Raw genomic sequence first — 16793 nt, forward strand, 5'->3', positions numbered from 1 at the left:
GTACCTATGAGATATCAGATTTCATCTATATGTCTGAAAATGATGATCCTATGGAATAAAGAGTCATTCAACAAATGTGATGAGGCTACAGGGCAATTCACATGGAACGTAGTAGATTAGAAATGCCTTAAAGGCAGGGACTGTTTTCAAATTGATAAGCATTTATTAAGCTCCTACTATGTGCCAGGCACTGCACTAAGTGCTTTGGTCTTTGTCACACCATTTCCTGGCATGATGTCTGGCACATAGTAGGCACTTAATAAGTAAATGTATACTGATGAGTTTTGAAAGACAACTCTGATGATGCCATGACTAACCACGATTCCAGAGGACTGATGAGGAAGCATCAGTCTTGACAGAGAGGTGATGGTCTCAAAAAACACAATGACACATGCATTTTTGATATGGCCAGTGTATGCAGCATAATTATGCATATTTGTTACAAGGGCTTTGTTTTTGTTTTTGTCTTTTTTCTGGTGAAGGGAGGTGGGAGAGAGAGAAAATAAACACTTGTGAATTGAAATTTTTTAAAAATATGAAGTTAAAAATGCTTGTTGATTGAGAATGTGGACATGTGACACTTTGAGAGGACTGGGGACATCGTATAACTTAATCAAGATGATCCGGGACCTCCCCAGATCAACCCAAATTTCCTATGTGAAAGAAAAAAGAATATATTTTTCTATTGCTTCTAATGAATATTTGGATTTGATTTACAGTCTTGGTGCCTTTAGATATTAATGATCTCAGGGGCAGCATATGGACCAACAAATGTTCAGTTTGGGGTAGTCTGGATAGATTTACTTCAAAAAATTCACCAGGTGGTCTGCCTTGAGTTGAAAAACAGCCTATTTAGTGGGCAAAATTAAGTCTCCAGCAAGCTACCTGGGCAGAGCTGGCTAGCCATGCAGCTTATATCCCAAAGGTATGTGCCAAGTGTATCTAACTTATTCATGACAAATGTTTTCTTTACAGAGGTTTTATTGGACGCAATCCAATTAATGGTACATCGGAATTTAATAACTTTTGATGATCACACCCCCTTCTGCTTATAGAAATAATGCCTCAAAGGACACACCAGAGTTCTTTTCCCCTATAAAATGAAACATGGAGAGGGAACAATTTTATTTAAAGAAATCAAGAAAGCCAATCAGACAGCTTATGAGAGACTGCTTTTTTCCTTCTATGACCACTGGTACCTTTTTTTTAAGATTTTAGAGTTTAGGTATTTTTTCTTGTGACACTAGAGAAGGATAATAAGACTTGTCACCTGAAATAAACTGGTATCAGTCTATTGGACTTGATTTTTGATTCAAGAGACCAGCACTGACTCTTGTCTGACTCTTGGAATACCCGTGACATCAAGTGCCCTTGATATCCTGATCCTGGCCCATGCCCATTTTGTGAACCCAGAAGAAAGCAGAAATATTAACAGCAGACTTACCTTTCAGCTACTTTGGACATCTTTAAACGATGTCTGTCTATCTGTGCGCTCAAAAATGTTATCTGAGGAAAGAGATGACAGGAATATTAATGCTGGACCAGAATGCTTTTCCCCTTCCCCTCCACCAATCCAAAGCCAAAATTCCTTTTAGTTTCAGCTCAAGACACTCCAAGAAGCTTTCCCCAACAACCTCTGTTTATGATGCTATTTTCCTTCACCTCTATCACACTGATGAGTAACTGATTTTTCCTATAGTTTTCCATTTTATACATGATTTTACATGTATAAATTTGGCATCTCACGATTGTTAGTGTCTGAGGGGCAATGTCTATGTTTTATATATCTTTTGGATCTTCGGCCTAGAACAGTTGCTAGTCCTCTGTTAGCCTTTTATTTACTCTGAATCTCATCAGCATTTACACCCATAGTCTTATTTTGTGTCTTCCTTCCTGCCTTTTTTCCTTCCTTCCTTCCTTCCTGCCTGCCTTCCTTCTTTCGTTCCTTTCTTCCTTCCTTCCTCCTCTCTGCCACTCTCTCTCTATCTCTGTCTGTCTGTCTCTCTCTGTCTCTGTCTCTTTCTCTCTCTCTTGACCAGACCTATGATTTTATCAGGTAAGGAACTCTCAGTATGGAACTCCTTAGACCAACGAAGAACAGCAACTACTCTGAACCATCTGATCACACAACCTTTATGGGTCAAAGGCTATACTCAAACCCAGGCCTTCTAAGTTCAGCTCTGACAAGCTGCAATTCATACCATCTTTTCTACATTTAAACACACACACACACAATTTAGAGATAATTTAGCCTAATCTCATTTTACGGAAAATTAAAGTTAATTCAATTCAATAAAAATATAATAGAGCTCAATAAAATATAAACTCTTTGAAGACAGGGATGATTTAATTTTATATCTGCATCTCTAGCACTTAGCATATGGTAGGTGCTTAATAAATGCTTGCTGACATGAATTAAATAGCTCTGTTGGTATACATGTCTTCTCTTCTCAAAGAGACAATAAGCTGTTCAAGGGCAGACTTTGTTTTCTTCCTTTACATCCACCTCGTATGATGCTCTGTATACAGTAGATGCTAAATTGTTGAATAGGATTTGTCTGTCTGAGGCCACATGGCATGCTTTTATGAGTGAACCACTATAGCAGCAACACAGAGTGTCACATGTAGTTAACTCTGTTAATCTTCTTTCCTTGGACTGATGAGTGCCTGGCACTGGTACGCATTTAATAAATGTTTATTGATAGACTGACCGAACTACTGACCTTGGTGAAAAATAACACCCACTGAATGGATTCTGAAAGGGGAATAGGTAGAATAGTAACAACCAATTTTTATCCCAACCCTGAGACTCAGAATCTTAGAAACAAAAGCGATTGGTCCCAACCTGTTGTTTTCCCTAGAGAGCATAACCTTTTCAGAAATTTTTTGAGGAACAAAACATGATTATATCTTTGTAGAAAAAGCAGAGCATAGTTGGAAGAATTTAGGAGAACAACTTTGCCCTCTGTAGCCAGCTTAGAGTTAGGAAGACCTGGGTTCAAGTCCTCCTCTGTAATTATGGCTGTATGACTGTGAGCACTTGGCAGCTAGGTGCTGTCGGGAAGATCTGAGTTCAAATGTGGCCTCAGATGCTTTCTAGCTTTGTGACCCTGGGCAAGTCACTTAACCCTATTTGTTCAGTTTCCTCATTTGTAAAATGAGGTGGAGTAGGAAATGGCAAGCCACTCTAGAGCTGGTCTTTGCTAAGAAAACCCCAAATGGGTTCACAAACAGTCAGACGTGACTGAAATGACTGACCAAGACCATGAGCACAACACTTAGCCTTTCATTATTCCAGGCAACTTTCTAAGATTAGTGATTTCACCAGTGAGGGGGGAACTCCTGGTGTGAAAACTCTATCTACTAATGTAGATCTGCACCAATTCCCTTTCCCCCCCAGCAACAATGTAGTGTACTTACTGGAAGGCCTCAGGCCAGCTATGTTCCAAAGAGGATCATTGATTTAGAGGTGGAAGGTCCCATTAGTCCAATCCCTTCATTTTATAGATGAGCCTCTGTGAGGCTCAGACAGAACCTTTGACATATACAGCAAAGAACCTACATTGGCTGCTTCCAAAGCCAGTGTATTTCCACTGTACTACACAGCCCTGCAAATGTCCCCAGGAACCCAGGAACTTGCTCATCTTTTTTGGACCTAAACATAACCAGAGTTTCCCATCCTTCCTCTGGGGTGTTAGGAACTGCCATGAATAATTCACACACGCACCTGTTTTCGGATGTCCTCTTTTGTAGTTTTTCTGATTGGCTGGGCAGGTATATGCACAGGACTCTGGGACTGAGACTCCTCTGTCACTCCATACACTGACTAGAAAAGAAGAGAAATATGAGGGATTCAGGTGCTGTTGGGAATCAGTGCCTTTCTTTTCTGCAACACCAGACACATTTCTCAGGCACAGAAATGAAAGGAAGAATTTCACATCTGCTCATAAGACTATGATGATTTCTAGCCTCAGTTTCTCCCCAGTATAGTTTTTAAGGATAAGTGAGGGTTAAATTGTAACATAGCACAGTCTTAGGGAGGTTAAATTGTGATACAACATGATTTCAGGGAGTAATCTTATAATTCCTTAGGTCCTGCCAAGAACAGGTGCATGGACTGGAACCAAACCTAAATAGATTGTTCTGCCAAAGTTAAGCCAATGTTATTGATGAACTGAGGTCATGATAAACTTGACCAATAAAGAAATAACAGGATGACAATTCTGAAAATAGTTGTATTGAAATAAGTTCTGAGAAATTTTTCTTCAATTGTTCAGTCATTTGCAACTCTTTGTGACCTCATGGACCAACTGTCCAAGGGGTTTTTCTTGGCAAGGATACGGGAGTGGTTTGCCATTTCCTTCTCCAGTTTTATGCAGGCAAGGGTTAAGTGACTTTTCCAAGATTGCACAGCTAGTAAGTGTCTAAGGTCATATTTGAACTCTGGTCTTTCTGATTCCAGCCCCAGTGTTCTTATCCACTGCACCACTAAATAGCTATACTGAACCATGTTCTGAGAAATAGTTGTATTACACATGGGCTACTACTTGACTATTTGTATAAAAAAGTGCCCCAATGGATTTCTCTTATAGTCCCTTTGACAGCCTGCTTATAAACACAGACTCTGAAAGCTCCTATTTTCCCCTTTTCAATAAATGATTATCTCAAGGATTGTCTACACGTAGGTTCATTTTAGCCTAATAAATTGTAGCTGTGACAGAGACACTTTACCAAAAGGATAGACCAATAAACCAGGGACTCTTCAACATGGAAAGACAAAAGGCTTGGTGGTGTTATGACCGAATTTTATCAAGTCCTGTATACAGATAGGGTGGAGAGATATTTGTCTATCAACTTCTGGAGTACTTGTTGCTCATCCTTTGTTCTCAAAGAGGACCAATGACAACACGAGGGGAATGTCTTGACTTCTGTGTGACTAAGGAAACCTTCTCAAAGGCTGAAAAGAGTAATATTTGGAGAAATAATAATGGTTGATAATTTATATAGCATCTTAAGTTTTGTAAAGTTATTCACATATGTAATCTCATCTGAGCCCCACAACAACCCTGTAAAGAAGGTACTATTGGTATTATTATCATTGCCATTTCACAGATGAAGAAACTGAGTCTCCGACAGCTTAAGTTTAGCATCCATGGTCCGGCACGCAATTAGCACTGGAGGTAAAATTCGGACATAGAACTTCTTGTTTCCAAATTTAGCACTCTTATAAATAGGCTATCATAAGCAAAAGGATTATATCTCTATATTACACAGTGGAGCATGTTACAACAGAACTCAAATACTCAAAAACGCAAATGGATCTGGGATTTCATCAATGTAGATATTCCCTCCAAAGATGCAGATTGCAACCCATTTGTGCCTGCCTATCCTGTGAGACTTTCGTCCATGTCTCCTCATAAGGCTGACACTGTAGGAACAGGACTTTGTTATGTGAGTGAAGGGTAAAAATAGAGAGTCAAGAATGGCTCCAATTTTATGACTAGGTTTCATAGTGGGGAGAAGAGGGATATTTTAGGCTTTACTGCTAACCTTATGAGGTTTAGATTATAGCTTTACATACAGTACTCGATCATTATCAATCGCTTTTAACCACATTATCTCATTAATTTCTCATGGTAGCTGGGTAAGGTAGATAGTGCCAATACGAGGTCTCCATCTACTAATGAGGAAACTGGAGTTTTGAGATATTAAGGCCATAGAAGTCAATAAGTGGCACAACTGGTACTCAAACCCAATTCCAGGGTTCTTTCAGCTACAAATAAGTCTTCTAATAGTACATCTCTTAGGACCATAGTCAGTCAGAATCCTGGGTTGGCTGGACCAAGGCTTAAGCCCCATATGGTGTTTTAATGAAGACCTGTCTAAGCACCCTTTTCACCTCTGGGTGACAGTCACAGTTCCCTAAAAAAATGAAACATTCCTTGGTCTTCCAGTCTATTGTCCAAGCAACAGGAAGCTTTAGAGGGTTTTCTTGACATGGAAACATTTTACATTCAGCTAAATGAGCTGACCTTTTTGACCTTCTGGGGATTCTTCATCCGACGACATTTTCTGATATCCATTTCTGTTGTATTCACACAACCTGGCTGAGAAAGGAATCAGTGTAAAAATTACTCATTGAAGTTCTAATTGATCCAAATGAACTTATTACTACCATTAAGTCAAATCAACAATGATCTGTTTAGTGATTATTTTCGCAAGGCAACATGTTAAGCACTGGGGATACAAAGAAAGGCAAAATTCTATTAAAATATATAAGCATACAAATATAGGGTGTCCCCAAAGTCTTTGTATGGTTTTAAGTTATTAATAGCTTAAAGTATTAAGCTAGTGTTAAGCTATTAATAGCTTAAAGTGTTGAGCTAGTATTAAGTTATAAATAGCTTAGTACTGCACAAAGACTTTGGAGATACCCTGTATATGTTGATTTTCTCCAATGCACAAATTAATTTTGTTTAGTGGATCTGTGCTTGCCTTACGCCAAATGACAGATTTTAATATGATCAGGAAGATGATATTTACAAATGGCTTTTTAACAAAGATGTGTTCTCTGCTGACTAATAATAATAAAGGGAAGGGAAGGCAACAAGCATTTACATAGTGCCTGCTATGTGTCAGGCAATGCACTAAACTCTTACAAATATTGTCCTGTTTGATCCGCACAACAACCCCGTGTGGTGGGTGCTATCACCATCCCCATTTTATAGTTGATGAAACTGAGGGAAATAAAGATTAAGTGACTCATCCAGGGTCATATTGTTGTTCGATCATTTCAGTCATGTCTGACTCTTTGTGACCCCATTTGGGGTTTCCTTGGGAAAGATACTGGAGTGGTTTGCCATTTACTTCTCCAGCTCATTTTGTAGATGAGGAGACAGAGGCACACAGGGTGTAGTGATTTGCCCAAAGTCACACAGCTAGCAAGTGTCTGAGGCCAGATTTGAACTGAGAAAGATAAGACTTCTTGACTCCAGGCCCAGCACTCTCTCCATTGCGCCATCTTAAGGTCCTCCACCATTTGGGGACTGAATTTTTTGTGCCCATTTTTGGAAAATCTTGGCTTGAAGACTTTATTTTTAATTATGTGAAAAGGATAAGAAAAGGACCTGTCCTTAGTCCACCCTCCTGTTTTATGAAGGGATATGTAATTCGTTTTGATTACACGGAATTTTTTTAAAGTCTTGAAAAAGACTGTCACATTTAAGTATCTGTGAAAATGGAAATGTTTTTACTCTGAAAATGTGAACTGTGCTGTTTCCCTGAGAAAACAATTTGCTCTCCCCATGGACAGAGGGGAAACCCTTGTATTTTCAAGGATATTTTAGAGTCAACTTTGTGTGGCTTTTAGGGAAAATAAAATAATTATATGAATGGATAAAGGCAGGTAAGTGGAACATTTGCTAGAGCTCCAACCCAGAGTCAGGAAGACTCATCTTTGTGAATTCAAATCTGGCCTCAGACACTTACTGGCTGTGTGACCCTGGGCAAGTCACTTAATGCTGTTTGCCTTAGTTTTATCATCTGTAAAATGAGCTGGAGAAGGAAATGGCAAACCACTGTAGTATCTTTGCCAAGAAAGACCCCCCATTTAGGGAGTTATGCAGAGTCGAAAATGACTGAATATGACAGAACAAAAAATGAATGAAAAATAAAATGGGTGATCATCCATTTCCCAAAAATGGATGTTTGTAGGCTAGACTGCCTTTGGTCTTAAGAAGAAAAGGAAAATGAGAAAACCTATAAAACTACACAAAACTGTCTCACCACTGGCCTGTGAACATCCCAGAAGGCTCGTTCTTGACTATCCAAAATTTTTCTTTCTGTTTTATCTTTTTTCCGGTCAATCCTAAAAAAGGAAATAGAAAAGGGAAATGATTTGCATTTGTCTTTTTTTCTTTTTAATTTCTTCTGCCCACCCCTATTTGTTATCATTTCTAAGGAACTAGCACATCGCTTGCAAATGGAACAAATGTATTTACTGTGTTCATTTTAAGATCACAAGGCCCGTATGTATAAAATGATGGTGACCTCCTTCTTCCCCTCCACTCTGCTCCACAGTGAAATTAACAAAAGAAAATATGTTTGGGCCCCAACTTACAAAGAAGTCTATAATGGAGAGAAATTGCATATGATGCTGGGGAAAATCAGTTGGTTGGAGTGTAAGCTAAAACATACACTCCTCCAGGTTGGGGATTGTTTTAGTAGGTGTTTAATAATTGTTGAATTGGGGTGGTGTTTAGTGTTGTGAAATTTAAATGTAGGCCAGTCCATTTTCCATCCTTAAATTTCTAAGTTTGCTTTAGGTGTAACTTGATGTAATTTTAAAACTTCAATTTAAGCTGAGTCTCCTCCCACTCCACCTTTCCCCCAAATCAGAGGAAGGACCTCAGCACATGACAGGATCTAGAAATCAAATATCACCCCCATTTTGATTTTACTAGCCCCAGCTGGTAGATGAACAAATTGTGAAAAGTAAATTACAGGTGACAAAAGAAATACTTTGTTTTCTAATCAGTAGCCCAGATGAGAGGCTTTTATTAAAACAAGAAAAAAAGTGTATTGCTTCATATTCCTTCTGTAAGTAAGAAGTAACTCAGATTAATTGCCATGTACCAGGGAACTTCTAGCTTTCGAATCTCACGGGAGCACTTTAGTTTACTGGACTGAAATAAACCTATAATCACCCTGTGATTTTCATGATAATTACCATGTACTTAAATGGTCCACAATTATAAAGTAATCACAGAGTTAATCAAAACAGTTAATCGAGAAATACCATATGTGTATCAAGTGACAATTCCCCCTCCTTTTGTAACATGTGAGGCTCTTCTAGTCTGCAAGTACAAATTAACTTTTCTCTTTGTTTTCCAGGATCTTCTGGATGCAAAGAGATTATAAACCTTGTTATTCCTGTTCCAATTTCTGCCCCACCCACTATCATCAGATTCTCCATGGCCACGGCTCCTTCTGAAGCAGTAACTGACTCTAGAGTGATATACAACACTGTGTAGAGGGCACCTAGCTTGCTAAGGTTACTGAGAGAGAGTGATGAGATCTTGGGCGAGAGGCAGAGCATAATGAATTGTGGGAAGGAAGAGGAATGCAGGAGAAGGGTCAGATGGATAACCTGTCAACAGAACCCATAATATAGAAGTTAACACAATGGCATCCTAAGAATCATCAATTTGAACAAAGTCACTACCATTTTTCTCTTTTACTGTACCATAGGGGGCTGTAAGGGTTGGCAGCGGGAGAGGATGTCATGAGTGAGACTGGCTGTAGTGAAAGTGGGGCTTTTCAGCCTCATTCCACAGTATACATGTCTATCTACATCTATCAGCATTAATCTAAAAAGGGGGGCAGTGACAGGGAAAGGAAAAGGGGGACATGGGGTACCCTGTAAGTGGGGGTATAAATATGCTACCAGTAAGAATGGGAAGGATGGGGAGACAAGTCTTTAGAAAGATGGCATTTGGCCATGCTAATAGAAGGAATCAGGAGAGAAGAGAGTAGCAGTGACTGGGGAGAAATTTAGAATATTATAGATCAACCCCTTTACCAAAGTGAATATCCAGTGAGTTCCAATTTAGAAGGATAAAATGATGAAAGATAAGGGGGATACAGGGCGATGAGCTGGAGTGGTTCATGACAGTAGTCCATGCAGAGATGCTCCTAGATCTTATACTGTAGGACAAGGAAACCTTTGAGTACTACGGGCTGGGTTACTTCTTGGAGTAGGAGTCCTTAACGCCTGACTTATGGGATGCTTGTCAACAGTCTTTTTTGTATGTAAGCTATAAGTAGAATGCCCCAGATCCACAAGGGTGGCTACACCTTTCCAACCTCCTACTTCTACAAAGAATTTCTTGTACCCACAATGTCAGCCAATCTGAAAGTACTGGAAGGGAAACTTCCATGCTTCTGCATTGCATCCATCTCTGGTACTCAGTATAACCTGTACAAATGTAAAGGCTCTTATTTGGGGTGGGGGATATGCCTTGTTAAAATCAAAAGAAATCTCCAAAAGTCTAAATGCATTTCCACACAGAACATAAAGTGGTTTGGAAATTATTTGGGCAACTACAGATTGTTCAAGTCAGGGGTATAGGTTAAGAAAGAATAGAGGAAGGATTTTCCCATAAGTATTCTAGAATACCCACTTGATAACTTTCCTAGTGTGAAATTAACCAAGAAGAAGACACACATCAAATTACAAGAAAAAACACCATCTGGGCTGAAAATTCAGAGTGATTTCTAGGCAAATCCTGGCCTTTATTTCTACAAAGCTGTTTTTATTAGAAAATAGGGAAGAGAACCAGAAATCCTAACTCTGGTTGCCGACTCCCTTGAACACATGCAACGAAGACACACATTCGGAATGAAACCCCTTCTTCTCCTGGAAGAGGCTCTGTTCCATTCACATACTTCACTTGGGCTTCCGCTTGCATAAAGATGAATTCCCACTTCCTTGCAAAGGCCCTCTGGAGTCTTGCTAGGTTTTCCTGATAAAAAATGAAAATCAATGAGGGCATTAATCATAATAAGTATTGGACCATGGCTACCATGCTCATTACATGTGCGCCCATCCATATTGGTTAGACAGAACAAAATAATGGTCCCCCGTTTTAAATTCAGTAGACTGGAACTTGATTTAGCTTTGTACCGTATTCTGCTGCACAGGAATGCACTTCCAATCATCATCAGTATGCCAACTAAAGGAATTATCTGACTCAAGTTTGGAGGGAACCACTGGAACCTTTCTTCCAATAGGTCTCATCTATGTATGTAATACCCACTGCTTGGCTGCATATCCAATGTAAGCTGGGGTCTAGAGGTATGCTCGAGTTTTCCATTTGTGCTCTTTGAATCTGGGGATAAATGATGCCTGCTGGACATTTCTGTAAACAAAAACTAGGAGAATGGGGGTGGTTTCTCTGGACTTATCTTCTATTCTTAAAACTAGGTCACTCTAATAGAGAAGCCTATGACACCAAGTTAGTTTTCTAGAATCTGACCAATGCAGAAATGGAGTCTCTAGCATTATAGATTTAGTGCTGGAAGGGGCCTTAGAGGTCATTAATTTTAACTTGTCTCTTAGTCCATATACAAAGCAGATACAGCAGGTTGGGGTAAGGCAGGCAAGGAAGGGAAGAGAATTTCATTTTCTAATTGAAAAGTGCAAAAAAAGGCAGAGTAAAAAAGAAAAAAAATGTTTCATTAAGTATCTCCCCCAAAGAAAAAAGAGAGAAGTGTTCTTTTTAATTCTTTAATTCAGTAATATTGCACATAGTGGGCAGTAGATAAGATAGTTAGCTGACAGGCCCGCTAATCACCTGCCTAATTCTGATTGAATGCAAGTCCAGAATTCACATTCTGCTATGTATTTTCATAGAGTTGGTGCCAACACCTAATTGATTGCTTTTATTAGAAGGTTATTAATATAAAAGGGGATTAAAATGAAAAGTACCTGTATGTACAAATAGGCACAGAAACCAAAATGACCCTCGGAATCTTTTCTTTTCTTTTCTGGTCTTTTTTTTTTGAGAATCCTTTGAGCTTTTTTATAGTATTTAAACTTCACTGGGAATTGGTGCCACTATCTATTCTGAACATTCTTTTACATGGAAAATGGAAGATGTGAGTGAGAGATCCAAAGTGGATCATGACACTTTTGGCCCTAAGGTTAAGGAAGTTACATAGACAAAAATTAAAAGTATAAGTAGTCCAAAAACCTTTACACCCAGACCACAAATAAGGAAAGGTTTCAAAACAGCATAATCTTGATTGGGGGTGAAGTGTCTAGTTACAAGGAACTCAAAGGTGCCAAAGTCTGCTAGAATGTGAGAAAGGACAGACATAGGTAATATCAAGAGCTTCCCATGTGTCGGCCATGTCTAAGTGCTTTACAAATACTATCCTATTGAATAGTCACAACAAACCTGACAGGTAGGTGCTATTATTTTCCCCTATTTCATAGTTGAGGAAACTGATGCAGAGGGAGGTTAAGAGACTTGTCCAGGGTCACACAAGTAATAAATATCTGAGACTAGATTTGAATTCAGGTCTTCCTGACTCTAGGCACAGTGCTCCATCCACTGAGCCACCTAGCTGCCTCTAGTGACAATTTTACAGTTTGGTTAGAAAGCTCATCAAAGTCAATGAATGACACTACAGATAGATGGATAAGAAGCTACATGGTATTAGTAGAAAGAATGATAGACTTAGATTCAAGAAGGCCTGAGTTCACATCTTGCCTCTGATCTATATTAGCCAAGAGTAGGGACAAGTTACTCACTCCCTCTGAGCCTCAATATCCTTATCTATGAAATGGGGATAACTACATGTAGTGTACTTCATGAGCAGGTTGTGAGGTTCAGAAGAGACCATGCATGTTAAGTTCTTTGCAAACTTTAGAGCCCCCTCTAAATGTTACTTATATTATTACCTACCTAGTCCTGTTGTTAGAGTCAAGTGAGACTATACAGTCAGTGAAAGTGCTATGGAAATATAAAGTATTATTAATACTGCTAGTATAAAGAGACTACTAGGGAAGTCCCTCATCAACTGGACACGATTATTTAGAAGCACCTAAAGGGAGCTCCTCTGATAGCTTCCTAGTGACAAGGGTTACCTCCAAGACGATTGGGAACTGAAAGGCAGGGGGGGTGATCTCTTACTGGAGGAGCCGTCCCAGGTGGGGATAAGGAGCCAAAGAGAGAAACTGACCCTCCTTTATTGGACCCAACCTGTATGAGCCCAGAATCTTGGAGCTGCCCAGACTATGAATAATACAACTGTCATTGCCCTGTCTACATGGAAAAGTTTCTGAGATAGCATTAGTGACTAAAATTTATTTTATTTAATTTATTTAATATATTTAGTTTTCAGCAGTGATTTTCACAAGAGTTTGAATTACAAATTTTCTCCCCGTTTCTACCCTCCCGCCCACTCCAAGATGGTGTATATTCTGGTTGCCCTGTTCCCCAGTCAGCCCTCCCTTCTGAGTGACTAAAATTTAGTCCCACTTCGTTATTTTTAGTACTTGTGTCCCTAGTTCCTGGGGACAATGCCGGATACACAGTAAATGCTTAATAAGTACTTCTTGTTGTTATGGCAACAGTTTTGCATTGACCTCCTCGCTATTCCTCCAAGACATTTGACCTCCTGAGTCTGGGCATTTTCACTGGCTGTCCTCCATATCTGGAATGCTCTTTCTCCTCATCTTTGCCCCCTGGCTTTCTTTAAGTCTCAGATAAAATCCTATCTCCTAAAAGAAATCTTTGCTCATCCCACTTAATTTTTGAGTTGTTATTGTTCAATGATTTTGTCTTATCTGACTCTTCATGACACCATTCGCAGTTTTCTTGGCAAAGATACTAAAGTGATTTGCCATTTCCTTCTCCAGCTCATTTTACACATAAGGAAACTGAGGCAAACAGGGTTAAGTGACTTGCCTAGTGTCTGAAGTCGAATTTGATCTCAGGTCCTCCTGACTGCACCACCTAGCTGCCCCCAGTATCTTCTTTCTAGTGTCTTCCTTCCTAAATCTTCAATTTATTTTGTATATAGCTTATTTCCACATATTTATTTGCATGTTATCTCCCTTATTAGTTCATGAGCTCTTTGAGAGCAGGGATTGGTTTTTTGCCTTTCTTTGTATCCTCAGAACTTAGTATAGTGCCTGGCACATAATAACAGGCACTTAATAAACGCTTATTGACTGACTAACTGACTGAGACAATCTGTCTTGAACAGTGAGCCTTAGCGTGGGCATAGCAGAGCATGGGTAGGGCTGGCTGGCCCCTGTGCCCAACAGGCTGTACTGGGCCTCAAGTTAACTGTGGAAGTCCTGAAAAGCAGGAAGGAGAGGAGAATTTGGTAGGTGGGTGGATTTAAAGGTAGGGATAGTGTTTGATTATACAAGAGAAAAATTATTCCCGGCCTTCTCTGCTGCCTCTCTTCCCTCAGCTGCCAGCCCTTTAGCCATTTCACTGTTCATTAGTACCTCCACAGGAGGGTGGGTAGGGAACAGAGGAGGAGGAGGAAGACTTAAAATTAGCCTTATAAAGATGGGTTTGGTGGAGGAGGTGGAAATTATTGGCTACAGTTGCATTTTTTATCATCTGTGTTGATTTTGTATTTAAACTTCTCTGAACTTCATTTTCCACCTCTGTGAAATGGGGGCAACCCTATTGGGAACAGAGTTCCTGGGACGATCAAAGGAGAAGACTGATAATTCTCCTCTTGAACAGTAACAGACCATGGTATAACATGTGGCCTCAAGGCTGGTAGGGAGGCGGTGTGGGGGATCAAATTCTTGGAAGGAATTATGGAGAGAAATCATGAATCTGAGATTTGGAGTGGGAAGAGGGGCATTTGGAAAGATGTCACATGAATCACACAGATCCTATGGGCTACATCTACCCTAAGCATCTCCCTCTGATACCAAGAACTGTTGAATGTGCGGGATCACAATTTTATCCTCAGAGTCACAAAAACTGTCAGAGTGAGGCCATTTAGAGCTGAGAACAAGGGGTCGGGGTGAGCTTTCCTTCCCTTCCCCATTGTGTCTGCAAAGGCTGAGGGCTGAAAAGGGGGAAAAGAAGGTTCAAACCCAGATAGACGCAAAGATATCTTTTGACCCTCCTCCTCCCACACCTGTTCTTGGAGCAAATTATACTTACAGCTTCATAATCTGCCAATTCCAATCTTGCTTTATTCTGCATTGTCCTCTTACACAGGTAAATGGCTAAGAGAAGAAGAGAAATAACATTGCACCAAAACCATGAGTGTAGCATCAGGCAAGGTGGGTGGCACAAGACCAGGGCTCAGCATCATGCATTTCAAGCTGAAAGGATCTTAGAGGTCATCTAGTCCAACTTCTTCATTTAACAGGTAAGGAAACTGAGATCCAGATAGGTTAATTGATTTTCCCCAAGGTCACAAAGTAATATCTGAGTCAATATTGGAACCCAAATTTGAGCCAATATTTGAATGCAAAATCTAGCCCTCTGCACCATTTGCATTCAAAAGACCTGGATTTTAATCTCATCTCTTCTACTTACTAGTCATGTGGACTTGAATAGGTCTATTGATCAATCTAAGGTTCAGTTTTCGCCTCTGCCAATTGGAAATAATACCTGTACTACCAACTTCAAAGGGCTATCCCAAGAATCAAACAAAATAATGTAAAAGTATAGTAAAGTGCTATATAAAAACAATTAGCAATAAGTAGCATTCATACAGCAATCAGTCAACCAATCATATATTTTTTGGGCACCTACGTGTCCTGTACTATGCTAGACACTGTGAGAAATGTTAGAAAAGCAGAAGTCGTGAATAGCCTCTACTCTTAAGGAGCCATGTATCATGTCAGGATTTGGTCATCAAGAATGGAAATATGAGCCACTTGGTGATTTCAGGACATAGCATGACACTTCCATCCCCTGTCCTGAAACATATGTGCTTCTGGTACAATGTACCCATGGCCTAGTAGAGTGCACATAACAGGTAAATACTTCATGAATGAATGACGGCATCTTAGAAGCAGAAATAGAATAGGCTCCTCTAACCTCCTCCTCACCTCCTCTAACAACAAGTTTTAATGATTTCTTCAAGACAGCTCAAATTTCATCCTACTCTTTGTGGCTTCTCTGGTCCTTCCCACCCCAGCAGCTAATGCCTTCCCTTCAGCGAATGTATTGCGCCTACTTTGTATATATCTTCTATCTACTTATTTTCCTGTTGCCTCCCTCCTTAGAATGTGAACTTCTTGAAGGCAAGGATTATCTTTTTGCCTTCCTTTAAATCTCAACTCTTAGCACAGTACCTGGAACATATTAAGCACTAAATAGATGCTTGTTGATTCCTGGACAGCTAGCTAGGCAGGACATGAGACCGGTTGGTAAATGGAAGGGGGAGACTTTTCATATTGCAAGCCCAATCAAAACTGATCCAGTCTCAGGATATCTAAAAGTTAGGGATAGAGAACAATCTGGAATTATGCCCAAAGAGTTACAAAACTATATGTACCCTTTGACCCAGCAATACCAGTATTAAGCCAGTTTCCCAAGGTGATCAGGCGAAAAAGGAAAAGAACCTATATATTCTAAGATATTTATAGGAGCTCTCTTTGTGATGTCAAAGAACTGGAAATTGAGAGGATATCTGTTAATCGGGGAATGGCTAAATAAGTTGGGGCATATGATTGTGATGGAATACTACAGTGCTGTAAAAAATAATGAGCAGGTTGGTTAAAAAAACAGGGAAGGACACATGAAATGGTGAGGAATGAAATGAGCAGAACAAAGAGAACGTTGTATATAGTAACAGCCATGTTATTTGAAGAATAACTATGAGTGACTAGTTATTTTGAGAATTAGAAATACTCAAATCAACTACAAAAAACCTACAAAGGAAGATGCTGTCCACCTCCAGAGAAAGAATTAATAAATATAAGTATGCATAGTATAGTTTTACACATGTATGTGTATGTGTGTGTGTGAAATTATGGCCTTCTCTAGTGTGGGATGGGGATGGAGGGAGGGAGACAGTTTAGAACTTAAAGTGGAACAAAATATCACTCAGATCTGAGAGCAGGAAGAGGCAAGAAAGTGGATATGTTCAGAATTCCTGCTACTACCACTGCTTGGTTTTGACCAGCATTGTTTGGAAAACCCAGGATGTGTGTGTGTGTGTGTGTGTGTGTGTGTGTGTGTGTGTGTGTGTGTGTGAGAGAGAGAGAGAGAGAGAGAGAGAGAGAGAGAGAGAGC

General features: G+C 39.7%; 1 protein-coding gene across 1 annotated transcript in view; it reads right to left on the bottom strand.

Moving 5' to 3' along the window:
• The window catches only part of RGS6 (regulator of G protein signaling 6), a 217021-nt gene that overhangs the window by 117852 nt on the left and 82376 nt on the right, over positions 1-16793 (bottom strand). Inside the window, 6 exon segments of the mRNA XM_036735239.1 lie at positions 1445-1506; positions 3728-3826; positions 6033-6107; positions 7786-7867; positions 10447-10523; positions 14706-14770. Coding sequence (XP_036591134.1) covers positions 1445-1506; positions 3728-3826; positions 6033-6107; positions 7786-7867; positions 10447-10523; positions 14706-14770 — 460 coding nt within the window.

Source organism: Trichosurus vulpecula, chromosome 8, assembly GCF_011100635.1.
Source record: "Trichosurus vulpecula isolate mTriVul1 chromosome 8, mTriVul1.pri, whole genome shotgun sequence".
NCBI classification, from domain to species: domain Eukaryota; kingdom Metazoa; phylum Chordata; class Mammalia; order Diprotodontia; family Phalangeridae; genus Trichosurus; species Trichosurus vulpecula.